The sequence below is a fragment of the Cricetulus griseus genome, chromosome 3, assembly GCF_003668045.3.
Source record: "Cricetulus griseus strain 17A/GY chromosome 3, alternate assembly CriGri-PICRH-1.0, whole genome shotgun sequence".
Taxonomy (NCBI): Eukaryota; Metazoa; Chordata; class Mammalia; order Rodentia; family Cricetidae; genus Cricetulus; species Cricetulus griseus.
In genome coordinates, this window is record NC_048596.1 from 50,856,967 (window position 1) to 50,871,155 (window position 14,189).

A 14,189-nucleotide genomic window follows, 5' to 3' on the forward strand; every position below is an offset into this window, starting at 1 on the left:
GTCTTTGTTTCATTGGTGTTTTCTGTGCTTTCTTCTCTGAATTTTTTGCTTTGTCTTATCAGTGTTTCCTTCCTTAACTAATTTGGAGCCTATTTTGTTTTCTGTTTCCAGTGCATTGAGGTTATTCTTTCTTTCAGATCTTCCTGATCTTTTGATATGGTTATATGCCAGCGTTTGGATGAGTGTTGGCAAAGTCCAAATGCAAAGCTCTGCTTCCAGGGCCAGTATTTTGAGGTTCTGTGCCCTGGAGAAATGTCATTCTGTTGTCCAGAAGCCACTTGTGCCTGTTGAGATGGAGAGAACTCAAGTCCAATAATCAAAAGCTCAAAAGTAAACTGAAACTTCACAAATCGCTTCCTGGGGAATGTGAAAGGACTTGGGAAGGAACAATGATGTTCCCATGAGGCTGTTCCCCTGGGCTGCAGCCCAACAGGATGAAGGGGGTTGGGGATCAGCCCTCAGTGATACAGAAGGAGGGCCTAAACCAGGTCTTGTGAGCTGACATGTGTTTGAAGGGTGGGACCAGTAAGCCTCACCATGTATAAATATCCTGGTCCCTAGAGTCTCTGGTAGACACATTTGCTAGTCTGAAAACAAACTGAGAATCATGAGACTGTCTCTGTGTCTTCTGCTGGTCATCCTGGCTGTTCATTGCTATGAGGGTGAGTATCATTTATGATCAATCCCAGCCATAGCTGCTGGTAAGTTTGTCTCTTTTAACAGTTGGTAAGTTTATGTGTTATAAGGTTCTAGTCAGGAAAAGATGATCTAAAATGTCTTCCAGCCTTTTTTTCTTGCCCTCATAAAAGCCCAGATACATTCAACTAATCTTCTCCTACTTAGGAAGCTTGATGAGGTGGGAGGAGGACAAGACAGCCGTTATGAACAAAGTTCAGGAAATGCTTTTCATCAGAGGGAGTCTGTTGTTTGTGTTACTTTTCAGTTTATTGTCTTCGTACCTGGGAAGGTAACATGAGAGAGCTCCATTCCACCATCAGTGATTCCCAAGTCTGTGAGTGATACATCTCAAGTTCCTCCACTAGACTCTGAGAAGAAGCAGGCTTGTGTAGCCTGATCACTTTTCTGGAGGTCCTACCAATAATGGGTACAGAAACAGTACATTCATTACCACTAAGACATCCATTTTCCTAAAATTAACTAATTTTCTTGCAAACAACACATCTGTGTGTGAACAGAACATTCTACATGCTCAGTACCTTTACAATGAACCAAGTTCCATGGGCAGCTACTCTCTTTTCTTTCTGCATCTCCTTCTGACTGCCTAACTACCCCTCATGCAATGGTCTACAACATGCCCTTGAGCCCAGTGGAACCTGCTTTTGGTACACATCAGATGCTGTTTGGGTACCTCCTAAGGACTGTATTGTCCTGACCTAGGGAAAACCGGGTCAGGTGATCCATCCCTGACATCCAAGCTAGGTAAAGCTGAAACATGAGGAACTTTTATATGAGGCCAGCCCACACCACCTCTGGAGATGGAGACGGGTGCTGTTTATTTATTTTGCTTTTTAAAGAGTCTTGAAGGGAATGTGGAACCTAGATTAGGAGAGCTGATTTCTTCAGTTCTGCCAAAACATTCATCTGGATCTTTATAAACCACAGGAAGGTGTCAGCTTCCCCTGTTACCCTCCCTAGAAGTAAGTCTGAGCATCCATGTGGAAAGGCAAACCTTGTCACAGTTTCCAGGATATGCTCTGGTGTGAGTCAAAATTGATCAACTCAGCTGCACAGTGGTGACACACACCTTTAATCCTAGCACTCATTAGGCTGAAGCAGGCAGATCTCTGAGTTGGGGGAACAGCCTGATATGCAGATCATGTCCAAGACAGAAGAGACACACAGAGAACACTATCTCAAAACAAAAAGAAAGAAAGAAAAGAAAAACAAAACAAAACAAAAAAGCTCTTGTAGCTTTAGCTTTTTACCTTGAACTGTACTTGATGCCATGACCTAATTCCATCAATTTCAAAATGTCGCCATTCTACATATAAGCAGTCTGGTTGATTTTTCCTTTTCCCATCTCTTGTAAAATTCTAACTCTGTTATTCATGTCAAAGTTGAATGACACAAAACCTCATTTTTTCAACTAACAAAGACTCGTGAAAATGCTACAGAAGATGCAGTCAAACCTCCAGCTATTAATGCTAGAAAAATGAATTTCAGCAAGCCACAGAAACTTTGGGAGTTGTGAATGTGAATTCAAATACAGAAACGTAGAGTCAATGTTAATCTTTCTTCAGTCCTTGCTGTGTGACCTTGAGGAAGTCACGCTGTTCTTTTTCAGTCACAGGAGTGAGCTATAATACTGTTTATCATGTCCAGTCTGCAGCCTTTTATCAGAGAGACTCAAGTAAAAAAAAATTAATTAAAAATGAACAGTAATTTTGGCTAACTGAATTCTTTCCCTTATACTTTCCAGCTGATGCTGCAATGGTCTGTCCAGCAGTTATTGATGAAAGCACTGTATTCCTAAAGGGGAATGAGAAAACCTATGAAAAGACACTTAAGAAATATAATCCACCTCCTGAGGCTGTTGAAGCAAAACTGGAAGTGAAGCGATGTGTAGACAGCAATTTGAGCACTTTAGAGAAAGCAGAAATAGCAAAAGTTTTGGTATGTGCATTTTGCTTTACACACTCAGAACGCCACAAATGAAGTTGACCTGATACTCTGTGGGGAACACATAGAAGGGGGGAAACACTGGAAATATAGATCCCAACTGTCATTGATTCAGGAATCCACTGCTAATCTGAGTTCAGTTATAAACTGCCTCCGGGATTGGTGCCTCCTTCTAGAGGTCAACCCTAGATACAACACTCTGGGGCATCCCAAGAAGGACAAATGGGACCCTACAAAGGGAGGATTCAGGGCTAACACTATTGTTAATCTACTTGGAACATTGCTGAAGTTGCTGCCTACTTAATGAGTTGATATTATCTCTCTTGAATGCTGTGGGGAGAGTTGGTGGATGAGAATCACACAGATAGGAGGAAGGAAGTTAGAGACAACCTCCTTAAGAGCAAAAGACTGACAGGATCCATTTCTCTGCCACCATTGCTGGCCCTGCCAGGAGTCTGCCACCTCATCTTTCCAATACTTCTTACCCACTTTTGCCCTGGGTGTCCCCTGGTTACCCCATTGGAAAGAAGGTGGAGTTCACAATTCTAAATCATCATAGAAAGTTATGCCTGAGGACTTGGGACATACTCTGTAAGCCTCCTAATCACAGAGACACAGAAAATCAAGACACACTGTTGAGTCCATTCAGAGTGTATTTGCCTGAATTTGGAAAGATTTCCACTAATGTGCATCATTTCATGTAATTTCCCCATCGCAATTCAGTATTCCCCCAAGGACACTGTACGGACCTTGGGGTAGTGCTCCTCCATGGAGCACTGGTTTGCTAGCTGTTCTTCTCAGGGAACTTCCTGATTCTGCTCACCATTCTTCTATTGCTTTCTATTTATTTCCAGGGAGAAGTCACTGCATATTGTAAACTAAAGGAACATTGAAACGTGGCTCTTCCTGGTCTCCATTGCTTCTCACAGATAAATTGACTTTCTTGCCTAATGTGAAGGTTTCAACGTCTTGCACTAATAAATTACTCTCCTTGCATGTTACCATGTGCCTGTTTTTATCCTAAGTTGTGGGTCTTGCACTGAATGGCTTTTGATGAAATATTGATTTTCAGTGATGGTAATAAGTCACTGAGATAATCCCTATCAATATTACTATCAAGCCTGAGCATCGGGCATCAGGAACACTCGTGCCTGGTCAAGCATCATCTTGCATTGCACTCCAAGTAAGTTTCTCATTTCTGTAGTCATAACTGAAAATTATCACATATAATAACAACCATTGGCCCCTCCTGTGGCCACTGTAGTAAACTGTCTCATTGCTACCGATGTACATCATGCCAGTCGCTGCCTCAGTACTCCAAATCAGAATCTTCCCATCCAACCCATGGTACTACTTATGGCAAGCTACATATTCTGAAAGAAAAGCTTTGGATGTCATAAGCTTTGTTAAAGGAGATCCATTGTGTTCTCCATTCCTTAAAGAAATGTTAACAACTTATGTGTGCTTGTGTCCTAATCATATTAATTTACAATTTCCTTCCTTATGTCTCTGAATATTTCCACATTTTCTTCCCCAGTAAAGCAGACATGGTTTCATATCATATCAGGGCACAGAGAAAACAGAAAGTAAAGAATGGTTTTAGTGATGCCTACTCTTCTAAACTTGGTCCACATCCCCGAGTCTGATGGGTGCTTGCCCAAAAGGACAGGATGAACACCACTCAGAAAGTTCAGGTTACTAAAATCCCTTCTGTTTATGGCTGACCAAGCAAACAAAAGAAAGCAAGAACTCTTCTGAGAATGCAATAAACACTTTTCCCAATCTGTGGATTGTTGTTTTATCTTGATGAATGGCTGCTTTGCCTTACAGAAGCTGCTCAGTTACAAGATGTAACATATATTAATTGTGTATCTCATTGTGTGTGTTACTGGTGTCATCTTCAAGAAGTGGCCATGTCTGCTAATTAATTCAAGGGTTTGTCCCACTTTGTCTTCTAATAACTCACTGTGACTGAGTTTATGTTGAAGTCTTTGATCCATTTGGATTCAAGTTATATGCATGGCGACAGATATGGATCTATCTGAAGTCTTCAACATGACAGTATCTAGTTATGCCAGCACCATATTTTGAAGATGCTTTCTTCATTCCACTGTATAATTTCTGCTTCTTTTTCTAAAATCAGGCATTAATAGTAGTGCTGGTTAATATTATGCTAGTCAACACTAAAAAAGCATACATCACCAGAAATTTTTAAGTAAAACTGATGTTGCAACTGCATCACAACTAGTGGGAAAGAAACTGAGGTAGAATGCAGTTGGTTGTTTTTTTTTTAACTCTTTGCTCTTTTGAGGGGGGTGATCATCCAGCTCCCAAATAAATCTCACAGTCTTATTATTGTAGGGTATGCTGTAGCCACGCCTGCTTAGGGGCTGGCTACAGGTGTGTCTGACTACACCTGCGAGGGCATGGTCAGGGTGATGTAGAGTGAGGTGCATTCAGGTGGCTGGTTTCGGTTTCGATTTGCTTTCAGCTTGCTGTACAGACTGCTTCCACGCTAGCTGGCTAGGTCGCTCTGTAAGTAAGGCTTTTTTCCTATTAATATCCCTGGTATTTCTACCTGGCTCCGTATTGGTAATTTCCCACATTATCTGGTGCAAGAAGTCGGATATTGGAAACCTAGCCTCCATTTGGGACAGCCTGCGGGTCCCACTGGGACATTGGCCTAGGCGGGGAAAGCTCCCTCTCTCCACAGGTGCTTTCGGCTCGCAGCCGACCCACTGCACCACACATGTTCAATCCCGCTGCCGCTGAGCTGCTCAAAACAGTCTTCCCAGTTGGGAGAATTCCACAGACATCCCCATGGTTACTGTCGCAGTTTCTAGCTGCAGGCACTGGACCGGCTCAGACTGCAGCCTACCCGAGCCCAGAGGCCTTCTGCCCCTAGCTGAGAGGCCTTGGAAGTAGGCCTTGGCTTTCAGCAGGGTCCGAAGCGTCCCCTTGCTGCTGTGGTGGTAAAGCCACATCTTTTTCAGTGATTACCCCTGCAAGGCCATATACTCTCTAAGATAAGCGCAGCCACCATCTTGCCTGACCGACCACTGCCAAACATTGTGCCAGTAGCTGGACGCCTACACCACCTGCTGGTCAAAGATAGTTACTGCATCTGGAGTAAAAATCAGGTAAAATTATGGCGGAATATTTATCATTTGCTAAAATTGGTAATATTTTTGCTTATTACGTGAATTCAATGTTTGAGGATGATGCTAATCTGCCAATTACTGGTCTATATGCTGTAATGACAGTTAGCTTGCTGGTACAAATAATATTACTAGCCAGAGGTCTCAGGAACAGGGACAAAGATAATCTGACCACCAGCTTGCAGAAAATAATAGCTTTACGCAATGAGGTTTCGGAGAACAGATTAGGTCAGGCCACAATTGTGCAGCAAGTGGAACAGAAATTGGATGATAAGCTTGGCTCTGTGCCCAATACACTAAAGACAGTGCTGTCTGTTACCCAAGATGTGATGCAGTGTATTTATGATAAGATAAACACAGAGAGATCCTCCATGTCTGAGGCATTAGAGGCTAGGCTGTCAGAGGACCAAGACGAACTAAAGAATATCTGAGGCCAGGTAGAAACTAATATAGGCACTGTTACCCAGAAACTAGATGCAAAGGTGCAAAATACCCAGGAGAGGGTTGAGGAATTGGACAATGCCATTCAATCAATTATTGAAGCATCTAAGGTAGCAGATCACAAATTTGAGTCTAGATTTGAATGTTTGGAAGATAATTTACAGTACAGGGCTGACAGATTAGTTAGGTCCATACGCTCGATTGCCGAGGATTCAAAATCAGCAAATCATGACGTTGAATCTAGACTCCAATACCTAGAAGGCAGATTCCATACCATCCAGATGCTGTCTAAGGATGAGTGTATTAAAGACCTAGAAAAATATGTAAAGGAGCAGTTAGAGCAATTTACAGATTCACTAACATGCTTGGAATCTTTTAAGATTAAAGGAGATTAAAACTTTTCATAAGGATATCATTACTAGGCTTAAAGATCATTGGAATGCCTCAGAGGCAGACTCAGTCCAATCCGAGGCACCTACTCCACTAAGGTAACATGACTATTCTTCTAAGGTTGTTACTGGTACACCATTAGTCTACCCAGCTACCATGATAGAAAAGCCAACTTCTAAGAAACACCCTCAGGGACAGATGGCTTATTATAGCAATCTATACAGCTGAAGGATCTTAAGAATATTAAAGAATAAGTTGTCTCATATGGTCTCCATAGCCCATAAAAAATCTATTAGATTCATGGACATCCTTTAACAGGGTGACACCCACAGATTGGGAACAATTGGTAACAGCTGTACTTGAGAATTCATGCCAAATCCAGTGGAAGGCATTGGTCAGGGAAGAGGTGAAGCTCCTTGAGCATCAAGGCATAAAGGAAGGTTTTGAAGCCCCCTCAGATAAGATTCTTGGTGAGGGTTTTTATGCTAACAAATAGGTTCAGGCTGAATATGATGACCATATACTGTCTCTATGGAGGAAAGCAGCATTAAATGCCATGCTTTCCAACGACCGACCCGGGAACGAGGTGAGTGAGCCTCTGCCCTTACCCAACTCCCACCCAAACCATCACTCACCCCGACCACCACCCCCCTGCCTGCGCCTGCCTTCTTGGGGTAGACATGCCCAGGCAGGGAGGACCTCCCTACTCCCTGACTCTGGTAGCACCCCACGCTTCCATCCCTTTCCACCGACCAACCCAGGAATGAGGTGAGTGAGCCTCTGCCCTTACCCAACCCTCACTCAAACCATCCTCACCCCGACCACACTGGGCCTTCGCCCGCCTGCTTGGGGTAGACACACACAAACAAGGAAGAGCTCCCTGAATCTGGAAACACGCCACTCTTCCATCTCTTTCCGTCAACCGATACACAACGAGTGAGGAGACAACCAGGAGAGACAAAACCATCCAGAGTTGTGGACATTGAATTCCTGGCCCCCACACACCACTGGGTCACAAGAGGAGATGGAGAGACACCACCTGCACCCACTAAAAGAAGATATGGGAAGAACACGGAATAAGATTTCACTCAACAACAGAAAGACCAATAGGGCACCACCAGAATCTAGGGACTCCACTCCAACAAGACCTGAAAAGCCCAACATAGAGCAAGAAGATGAGATGGACCTCAAATATTATCTCAGCAAGATGATAGAGACCTTTAAAGAGGAAACAAGAAAATCCCTTAAAGAAATAGAAGAAAAAGCAAACAAAAAATTACACGAAATGGAGGAAAAGACAAACCAAAAAATTCAAGAAATAAACAAATCTCTTAAAGAACCTAAAGAAACCCAAGAAAAAACATCCAAAAAAGTGAAGGAAGTTCTTGAAACAGTTCAAAGCATGAAAGCTGAAATAGACACAATTAAGAAAACACAGAATGAGGCGATGCTGGAAATGGAAAGGCTGGATAAATGATCAGGAACTAAAGATGTGAGTATAACCAATAGAATTCAAGAGCTGGAAGAGAGAATCTCAGCTATTGAAGACTCACTAGAGCACATACATTCATCAACCAAAGAAAACCTCAAGTCCAACAAATCCCTAACACAAAATATCCAGGAAATATGGGACACCATAAAAAGAACAAACCTAAGAATAATAGGTGTAGAAGAAGGTGAAGAAACACTGCTCAAAGGTACAGAAAACATATTCAACAAAATCATAGAAGAAAACTTCCCCAACCTACAAAAGGTTATGCCTATGAAAGTACAAGAAGCTTACAGGACACCAAACAAACTGGACCACAAAAAAAATCCCCCCAACACATAATAATCAAAACACCAAATCTACATAATAAAGAGAAAATACTAAGGGCAGCAAAGGAAAAGGGCCAAGTAACATATAAAGGCAAACCAATCAGAATCACACCTGACTTCTCAATGGAAACTCTGAAAGCCAGAAGGTCTTGGATAGATACCCTACAAACACTAAGGGAGCATAGATGCCAACCCAGACTACTATACCCAGCAAAATTTTCAATCACTATAGATGGAGAAAACAAGATATTCCATGACAAAAACAGATTTAAACAATACATATCCACAAATCCAGCACTACAGAAGGTTCTGGAAGGAAAACTCCAACCCAACAAACATAACTACACTCACAAAAACACTGGGAATAGATAATCTAATTTTACCAAACACAAAAAGAAACAGGAGGGAGAAATCCACACACAATGACACCACCAACAATAAATGTAAAACAGCTTTCCGCCGCTGACTCATCACAGACCAGGTGAGTGACCCCTGCTTTTACCCAACTGTCCTAAGTGCCATTCACCCAGATCCCTCCAGGCTTGTCCCTGCTTGAAACAGACACGCCCAGGCAGGGAGGAGCTCCCTGAATCTGGGTACAGGCCACTCTTCCTTCCCTTTCCTCCGCTGACTCATCACAGACCAGGTGAGCGACACCCTGCTTTTACCCAACTGTCCTAAGAGCCATTCACCCAGATCCCTCCAGGCTTGTCCCTGCTTGAAACAGACACGCCCAGGCAGGGAGGAGCTCCCTGAATCTGGGTACAGGCCACTCTTCCTTCAGTTTCCGTAGACCGATCCGCCAGGAGAGTGAGGAGACTACGAAGAGAGGCTAGAATATCCAGAGCTTCAAACATTGAATTCCTGGCCAACACACACTACAGTGTAACAAGAGGAGATAGATAGATCCTACCTGCACTCACTGGAAAAAGATATGGGAATAAGACAGAATAAGAACTCACTCAACAACAGAAAGACCAATATGACACCACCAGAATCTAGGGACTCCACTCCAGCAAGACCTGAAAAGCCCAACATAGTGCAAGAAGAAGAGATGGACCTCAAAAATTATCTCAGCAAGATAATAGAGACGTTCAAAGAGGAAACAAGAAAATCCCTTAAAGAAATAGGTGAAAAAGCAAACAAAAAATTACACGAAATGGAGGAAAAGACAAATCAAAAAATTCAAGAAATAAACAAATCTCTTAAAGAAGCTAAAGAAACCCAAAATAAAACAACCAAACAAGTGAAGGAAGCGCTTGAAACAGTTCAAAGCATGAAAGCTGAATTAGACACAATAAAGAAAACACAGAATGAGGCGATGCTGGAAATGGAAAGACTGGATAAATGATCAGGATCTAAAGACGTGAGTATAACTAATAGAATCCAAGAGACAGAAGAGAGAATCTCAGCTATTGAAGACTGGCTAGAGGATATACATTCATCAACCACAGAAAACCTCAAGTCCAACAAATCCCTAATACAAAATATCCAGGAAATATGGGACACCGTTGTCCCGCGCACGCTGTATTTTCTCGCCAGCAAGAAATACACGCAGGACATTCGGATCCTTCTGCAGACAAGCTTTTTAATGCATCTTGAGAGTTGGGGGGAGCATAAGCTTACCAGAGCGGAGACCCTGAACCAAGAAACCCCATCCCTAAGAAAGGCTGGCCAGCCGCCTGGGACGTGTTACCCTATGAATGGCTTCAGCTCCTCAGGCCAAATGAGCCACGGGATAGGCAGAGATCAAAGGAATGGAGATTACCCAGCGCCTGTGAAGTAATTTACATCTTGGTGTCTTTAGGCACCATTATTGTAATGGAGCATGCAGGAAACGGCCCCTTACATATCCCCCTTTTTTTATTAATTAATGAAAAGGCTTTATATTTTTACAAGCAAATAGGTCACCCATATGTTGAGGGATAGAGGCAGAGGTTGAACCTTCCCAAATCAAACATTAAGACTGTGTACGAGAGTCGCCATCAGGCTGTTAGCTTGACCCGAAGTACTCTCGACCTGTCCTCTGCCGTTTTTCTGGGAAAGGGAGACTCGAGCAGGTAACCCTTATGCAGGTCAACGTACCTCTCAGAGAAGCCTACATACTAGGCAACTCTGTGTGATGCCTTTGCTCAGCATCCCTCATTGGGCTGCTCAAACCAGACACTCTACCCTGTGCAATGAGCCTAGGCTCCGGGTGTGCAAGAGCTGTCTGGCCGGCGGCCTATTGCTTAAGCATTGTTAGCCAAATATCAGTGGAAGCGCTTGGGCGATCTCTTGGTTTGAGCCCTGGAGCTTACAGACCAGCCAGAGGAGTAACACCAATCCGCAAACGGCTGCATCAAACAATCCCACCCCCACCCCTTTCTCATAGACCAGCCAGAAGTAACAGCAATCCGCAAACGGCTGCATCAAACAATCCCACCCCCACCCCTTTAGCAGTGACAATCTCTCCGCCAAGGACAGGAGTTAATCTGGATAACAATAGCGGCTCTCAACTCCCGGGGAGAGGGTGGAGTTTCGACTTTTGAAGGTCCGAAGGGGCTCTTCGGGTTGAGTCTTTTTGGGATCCACAGAGGATTTTCTTCATCCTGTGGGAAAACACAATAGCTCCCCTGGATCTTATGAGAATAGGATCCAGGCCTCTCCAAAGATCAGTTAAGATATCTTTTTATTTTATCATTTCCTTTTGGCCTTTTAGGTTTTGAGGTGAGACGCTTGGCCCGAGCGTCAATGTTTATGAGGCTTTAAAGCCCCAGGCATTCCAGGCCTTTAAGAAGTGTTGAATAGCAGGCACGGCCTTTTCCCCTATCAAAGACTGGGAAAGCCATCTGTAATTTTCTCCGCTCCTCTGGTGGTAAAAAGGAGTCGGTACCAAACAATGGGGGTGCTGATGGAAGCACACCCACTGGATTAACAGGCGGTGGCCTCATATTTGTTTTCACTTTTGGCAGCCGATATCTATCGGGGTGGTATCGTGCTGCCTCCTCCTCTAGCTCTGCTTTCTTGCTAGAGTCTAAAATCTCAGAGTCTGAGCTGCTCAGCTCCAAGGCCTCTAGTTTCGTTGTAGGGCAGAGGCTAGGTTTTGAGTCCCCTATTTTCTCTCCCTCCTTTTTTGTTTCTTTTTTACCTAGCTGAGCTGTTTCCTCTAAAACTTTATCTCTTGAACTTTTAGAGTCATCAGAGCTATCAAGATTTAAAGCTTTAAACTTATTTACAGAATCATCTAACAAATTATTCACTCCCTTGTCAGTAGACATCCCGGGAGGTCCTTTTTTCTTATTTGTTGTTGTTCTTAACAAATTATTCACTCCCTTGTCATTAGACATCCCGGGAGGTCCTTTTTCCTTATATACTCCCTTGTCAGTAGACATCCCGGGAGGTCCTTTTTTCTTATATTTTATTGTTAGGCACGCCCCATCTCTCACTACATTCGGTTTCTGATATGTAATTCTGGACTTCTTTAAGATTGCTACAACAGTGAGAAAAGTCAAAATAGCTCCTAGTAAAAGCATAGAAGCCTCTATATTAACCTCCCACAATAGCAACATTCCCAAGCCAAAGTCCAGAAAAAACATACCTCTCCGAATTTACCACCCTGCAGTTCTGAATCTGCCCCGTTAGAGGGGTCTCCGCGGTGCCAGAGATGTTCACATGTTCCCGGGTTTCGGCACCATATGTCCCACGCACGCTGTATTTTCTCGCCAGCAAGAAATACACGCAGGACACTCGGATCCTTCTGCAGACAAGCTTTTTAATGCATCTTGAGAGTTGGGGGGAGCATAAGCTTACCAGAGCGGAGACCCTGAACCAAGAAAACCCATCCCTAATAAAGGCTGGCCAGCCGCCTGGGACGTGTTACCCTATGAATGGCTTCAGCTCCTCAGGCCAAATGAGCCACGGGATAGGCAGAGATCAAAGGAATGGAGATTACCCAGCGCCTGTGAAGTAATTTACATCTTGGTGTCTTTAGGCACCATTATTGTAATGGAGAATGCAGGAAACGGCCCCCTACACACCGTGAAAAGACCAAACCTAGGAATAATAGGTGTAGAAGAAGGTGAAGAAACACTGCTCAAAGGTACAGAAAACATATTCAACAAAATCATAGAAGAAAACTTCCCCAACCTATAGAAAGATATGCCTATGAAAGTACAAGAAGCTTATAGGACACCAAACAGACTGGACCACAAAAAGAAGTCCCCCCGACACATAATAATCAAAACTCCAAATCTACAGAATAAAGAGAAAATATTAGGAGCTGCAAAGGAAAAGGGCCAAGTAACATATAAAGGAAAACCAATTATAATCACACCGGACTTCTCAATGGAAACTCTGAAAGCCAGAAGGTCTTGGATAGATACCCTACAAGCACTAAGGGAGCATGGATGTCAACCCAGACTACTGTACCCAGAAAAACTTTCAATCATTATAGATGGAGAAAACAAGATATTCCATGACAAAAACAGATTTAAACAATACATATCCACAAATCCAGCACTACAGAAGGTTCTGGAAGGAAAACTCCAACCCAAGGAACATAACTACATGCACAAAAACACAGGCAATAGATAATCTAATTTTGCCAAACACAAAAAGAAGCAGGAGGGCAAAAACCACACACAATGATACCACCAACAATAAATCCAAAACAAACAAGAACCAACGAACAATGGACATTAATATCCCTAAATGTCAATGGTCTTAACTTACCCATAAAAAGATATAGGTTAACAGAATGGATACGAAGACAGAATCCATCCTTCTGCTGTTTACAAGAAACACACCTCAACTTCAAAGACAGGCGATACCTCAGAGTAAAAGGATGGGAAAAGATTTTCCAATCAAATGGCCTCAAGAAACAAGCCGGTGTAGCAATCCTAATATCTAACAAATTGGACTTTAAACTAAAATCAATCAAAAGAGATGAAGAAGGGCATTTCATACTCATCACAGGAAAAGTCCATCAAGATGAAATCTCAATCCTGAACATCTATGCTCCAAATACGAAGGCACCCACATTTGTGAAAGAAACATTACTAAAGCTCAAACCACACATAAAACCACACACACTTATAGTAGGAGACTTCAACACCCCCCTTACGCCACTAGACAGGACCACCAGACAAAAACTTAACAAAGAAACAAAAGACCTGAAAGAAGTTATGGCCCAACTGGGGTTAACGGACATCTATAAAGCATTCCATCCAAACTCAAAAGAATATACCTTCTTCTCAGCACCACATGGCACCTTCTCTAAAATTGACCACATAGTAGGCAACAAAGCAAACCTCCACAGTTACAAAAGAATTGAAATAACCCCCTGTATCTTATCAGACCACCATGCATTAAAGCTAGAATTCAGCAACAATACAAATGGCAGAAAACCTGCAAACTCTTGGAAAATGAATAACACCCAATTGCACCATTCCTGGGTTGAGGAAGAAATAAAAAAACAAATTAAAGACTTCCTAGAATCTAATGAGAATGCAGACACAACATACCCAAACTTATGGGACACTCTGAAAGCAGTGCTAAGAGGGAAGTTCATAGCACTAAGTGCCCACATGAAGAAACTAGAGAAAAGTCACATTAGAGAACTGACAGAACAACTGAAAGCACTAGAGCAAAAAGAAGCAAACTCACCAAGGAGGAGTAGACGCCAGGAAATAATCAACCTGAGAGCTGAAATCAATAAAGTAGAAACTAGGAAAACATTACAAAGAATCAATGAAACAAAGA

General features: G+C 42.8%; 1 protein-coding gene across 1 annotated transcript; it reads left to right on the plus strand.

Moving 5' to 3' along the window:
• The first annotated feature begins 607 nt into the window (after nt 1-607).
• On the plus strand, nt 608-5,545 carry LOC113834972 (secretoglobin family 1D member 2-like). The gene is made up of 3 exons (XM_035441589.1): nt 608-662; nt 2,441-2,634; nt 5,354-5,545. The coding sequence occupies exons 1-3, from the start codon at nt 608-610 to the stop codon at nt 5,543-5,545; spliced, it is 441 nt and encodes a 146-aa protein (XP_035297480.1).
• Nucleotides 5,546-14,189: the final 8,644 nt, after the last annotated feature.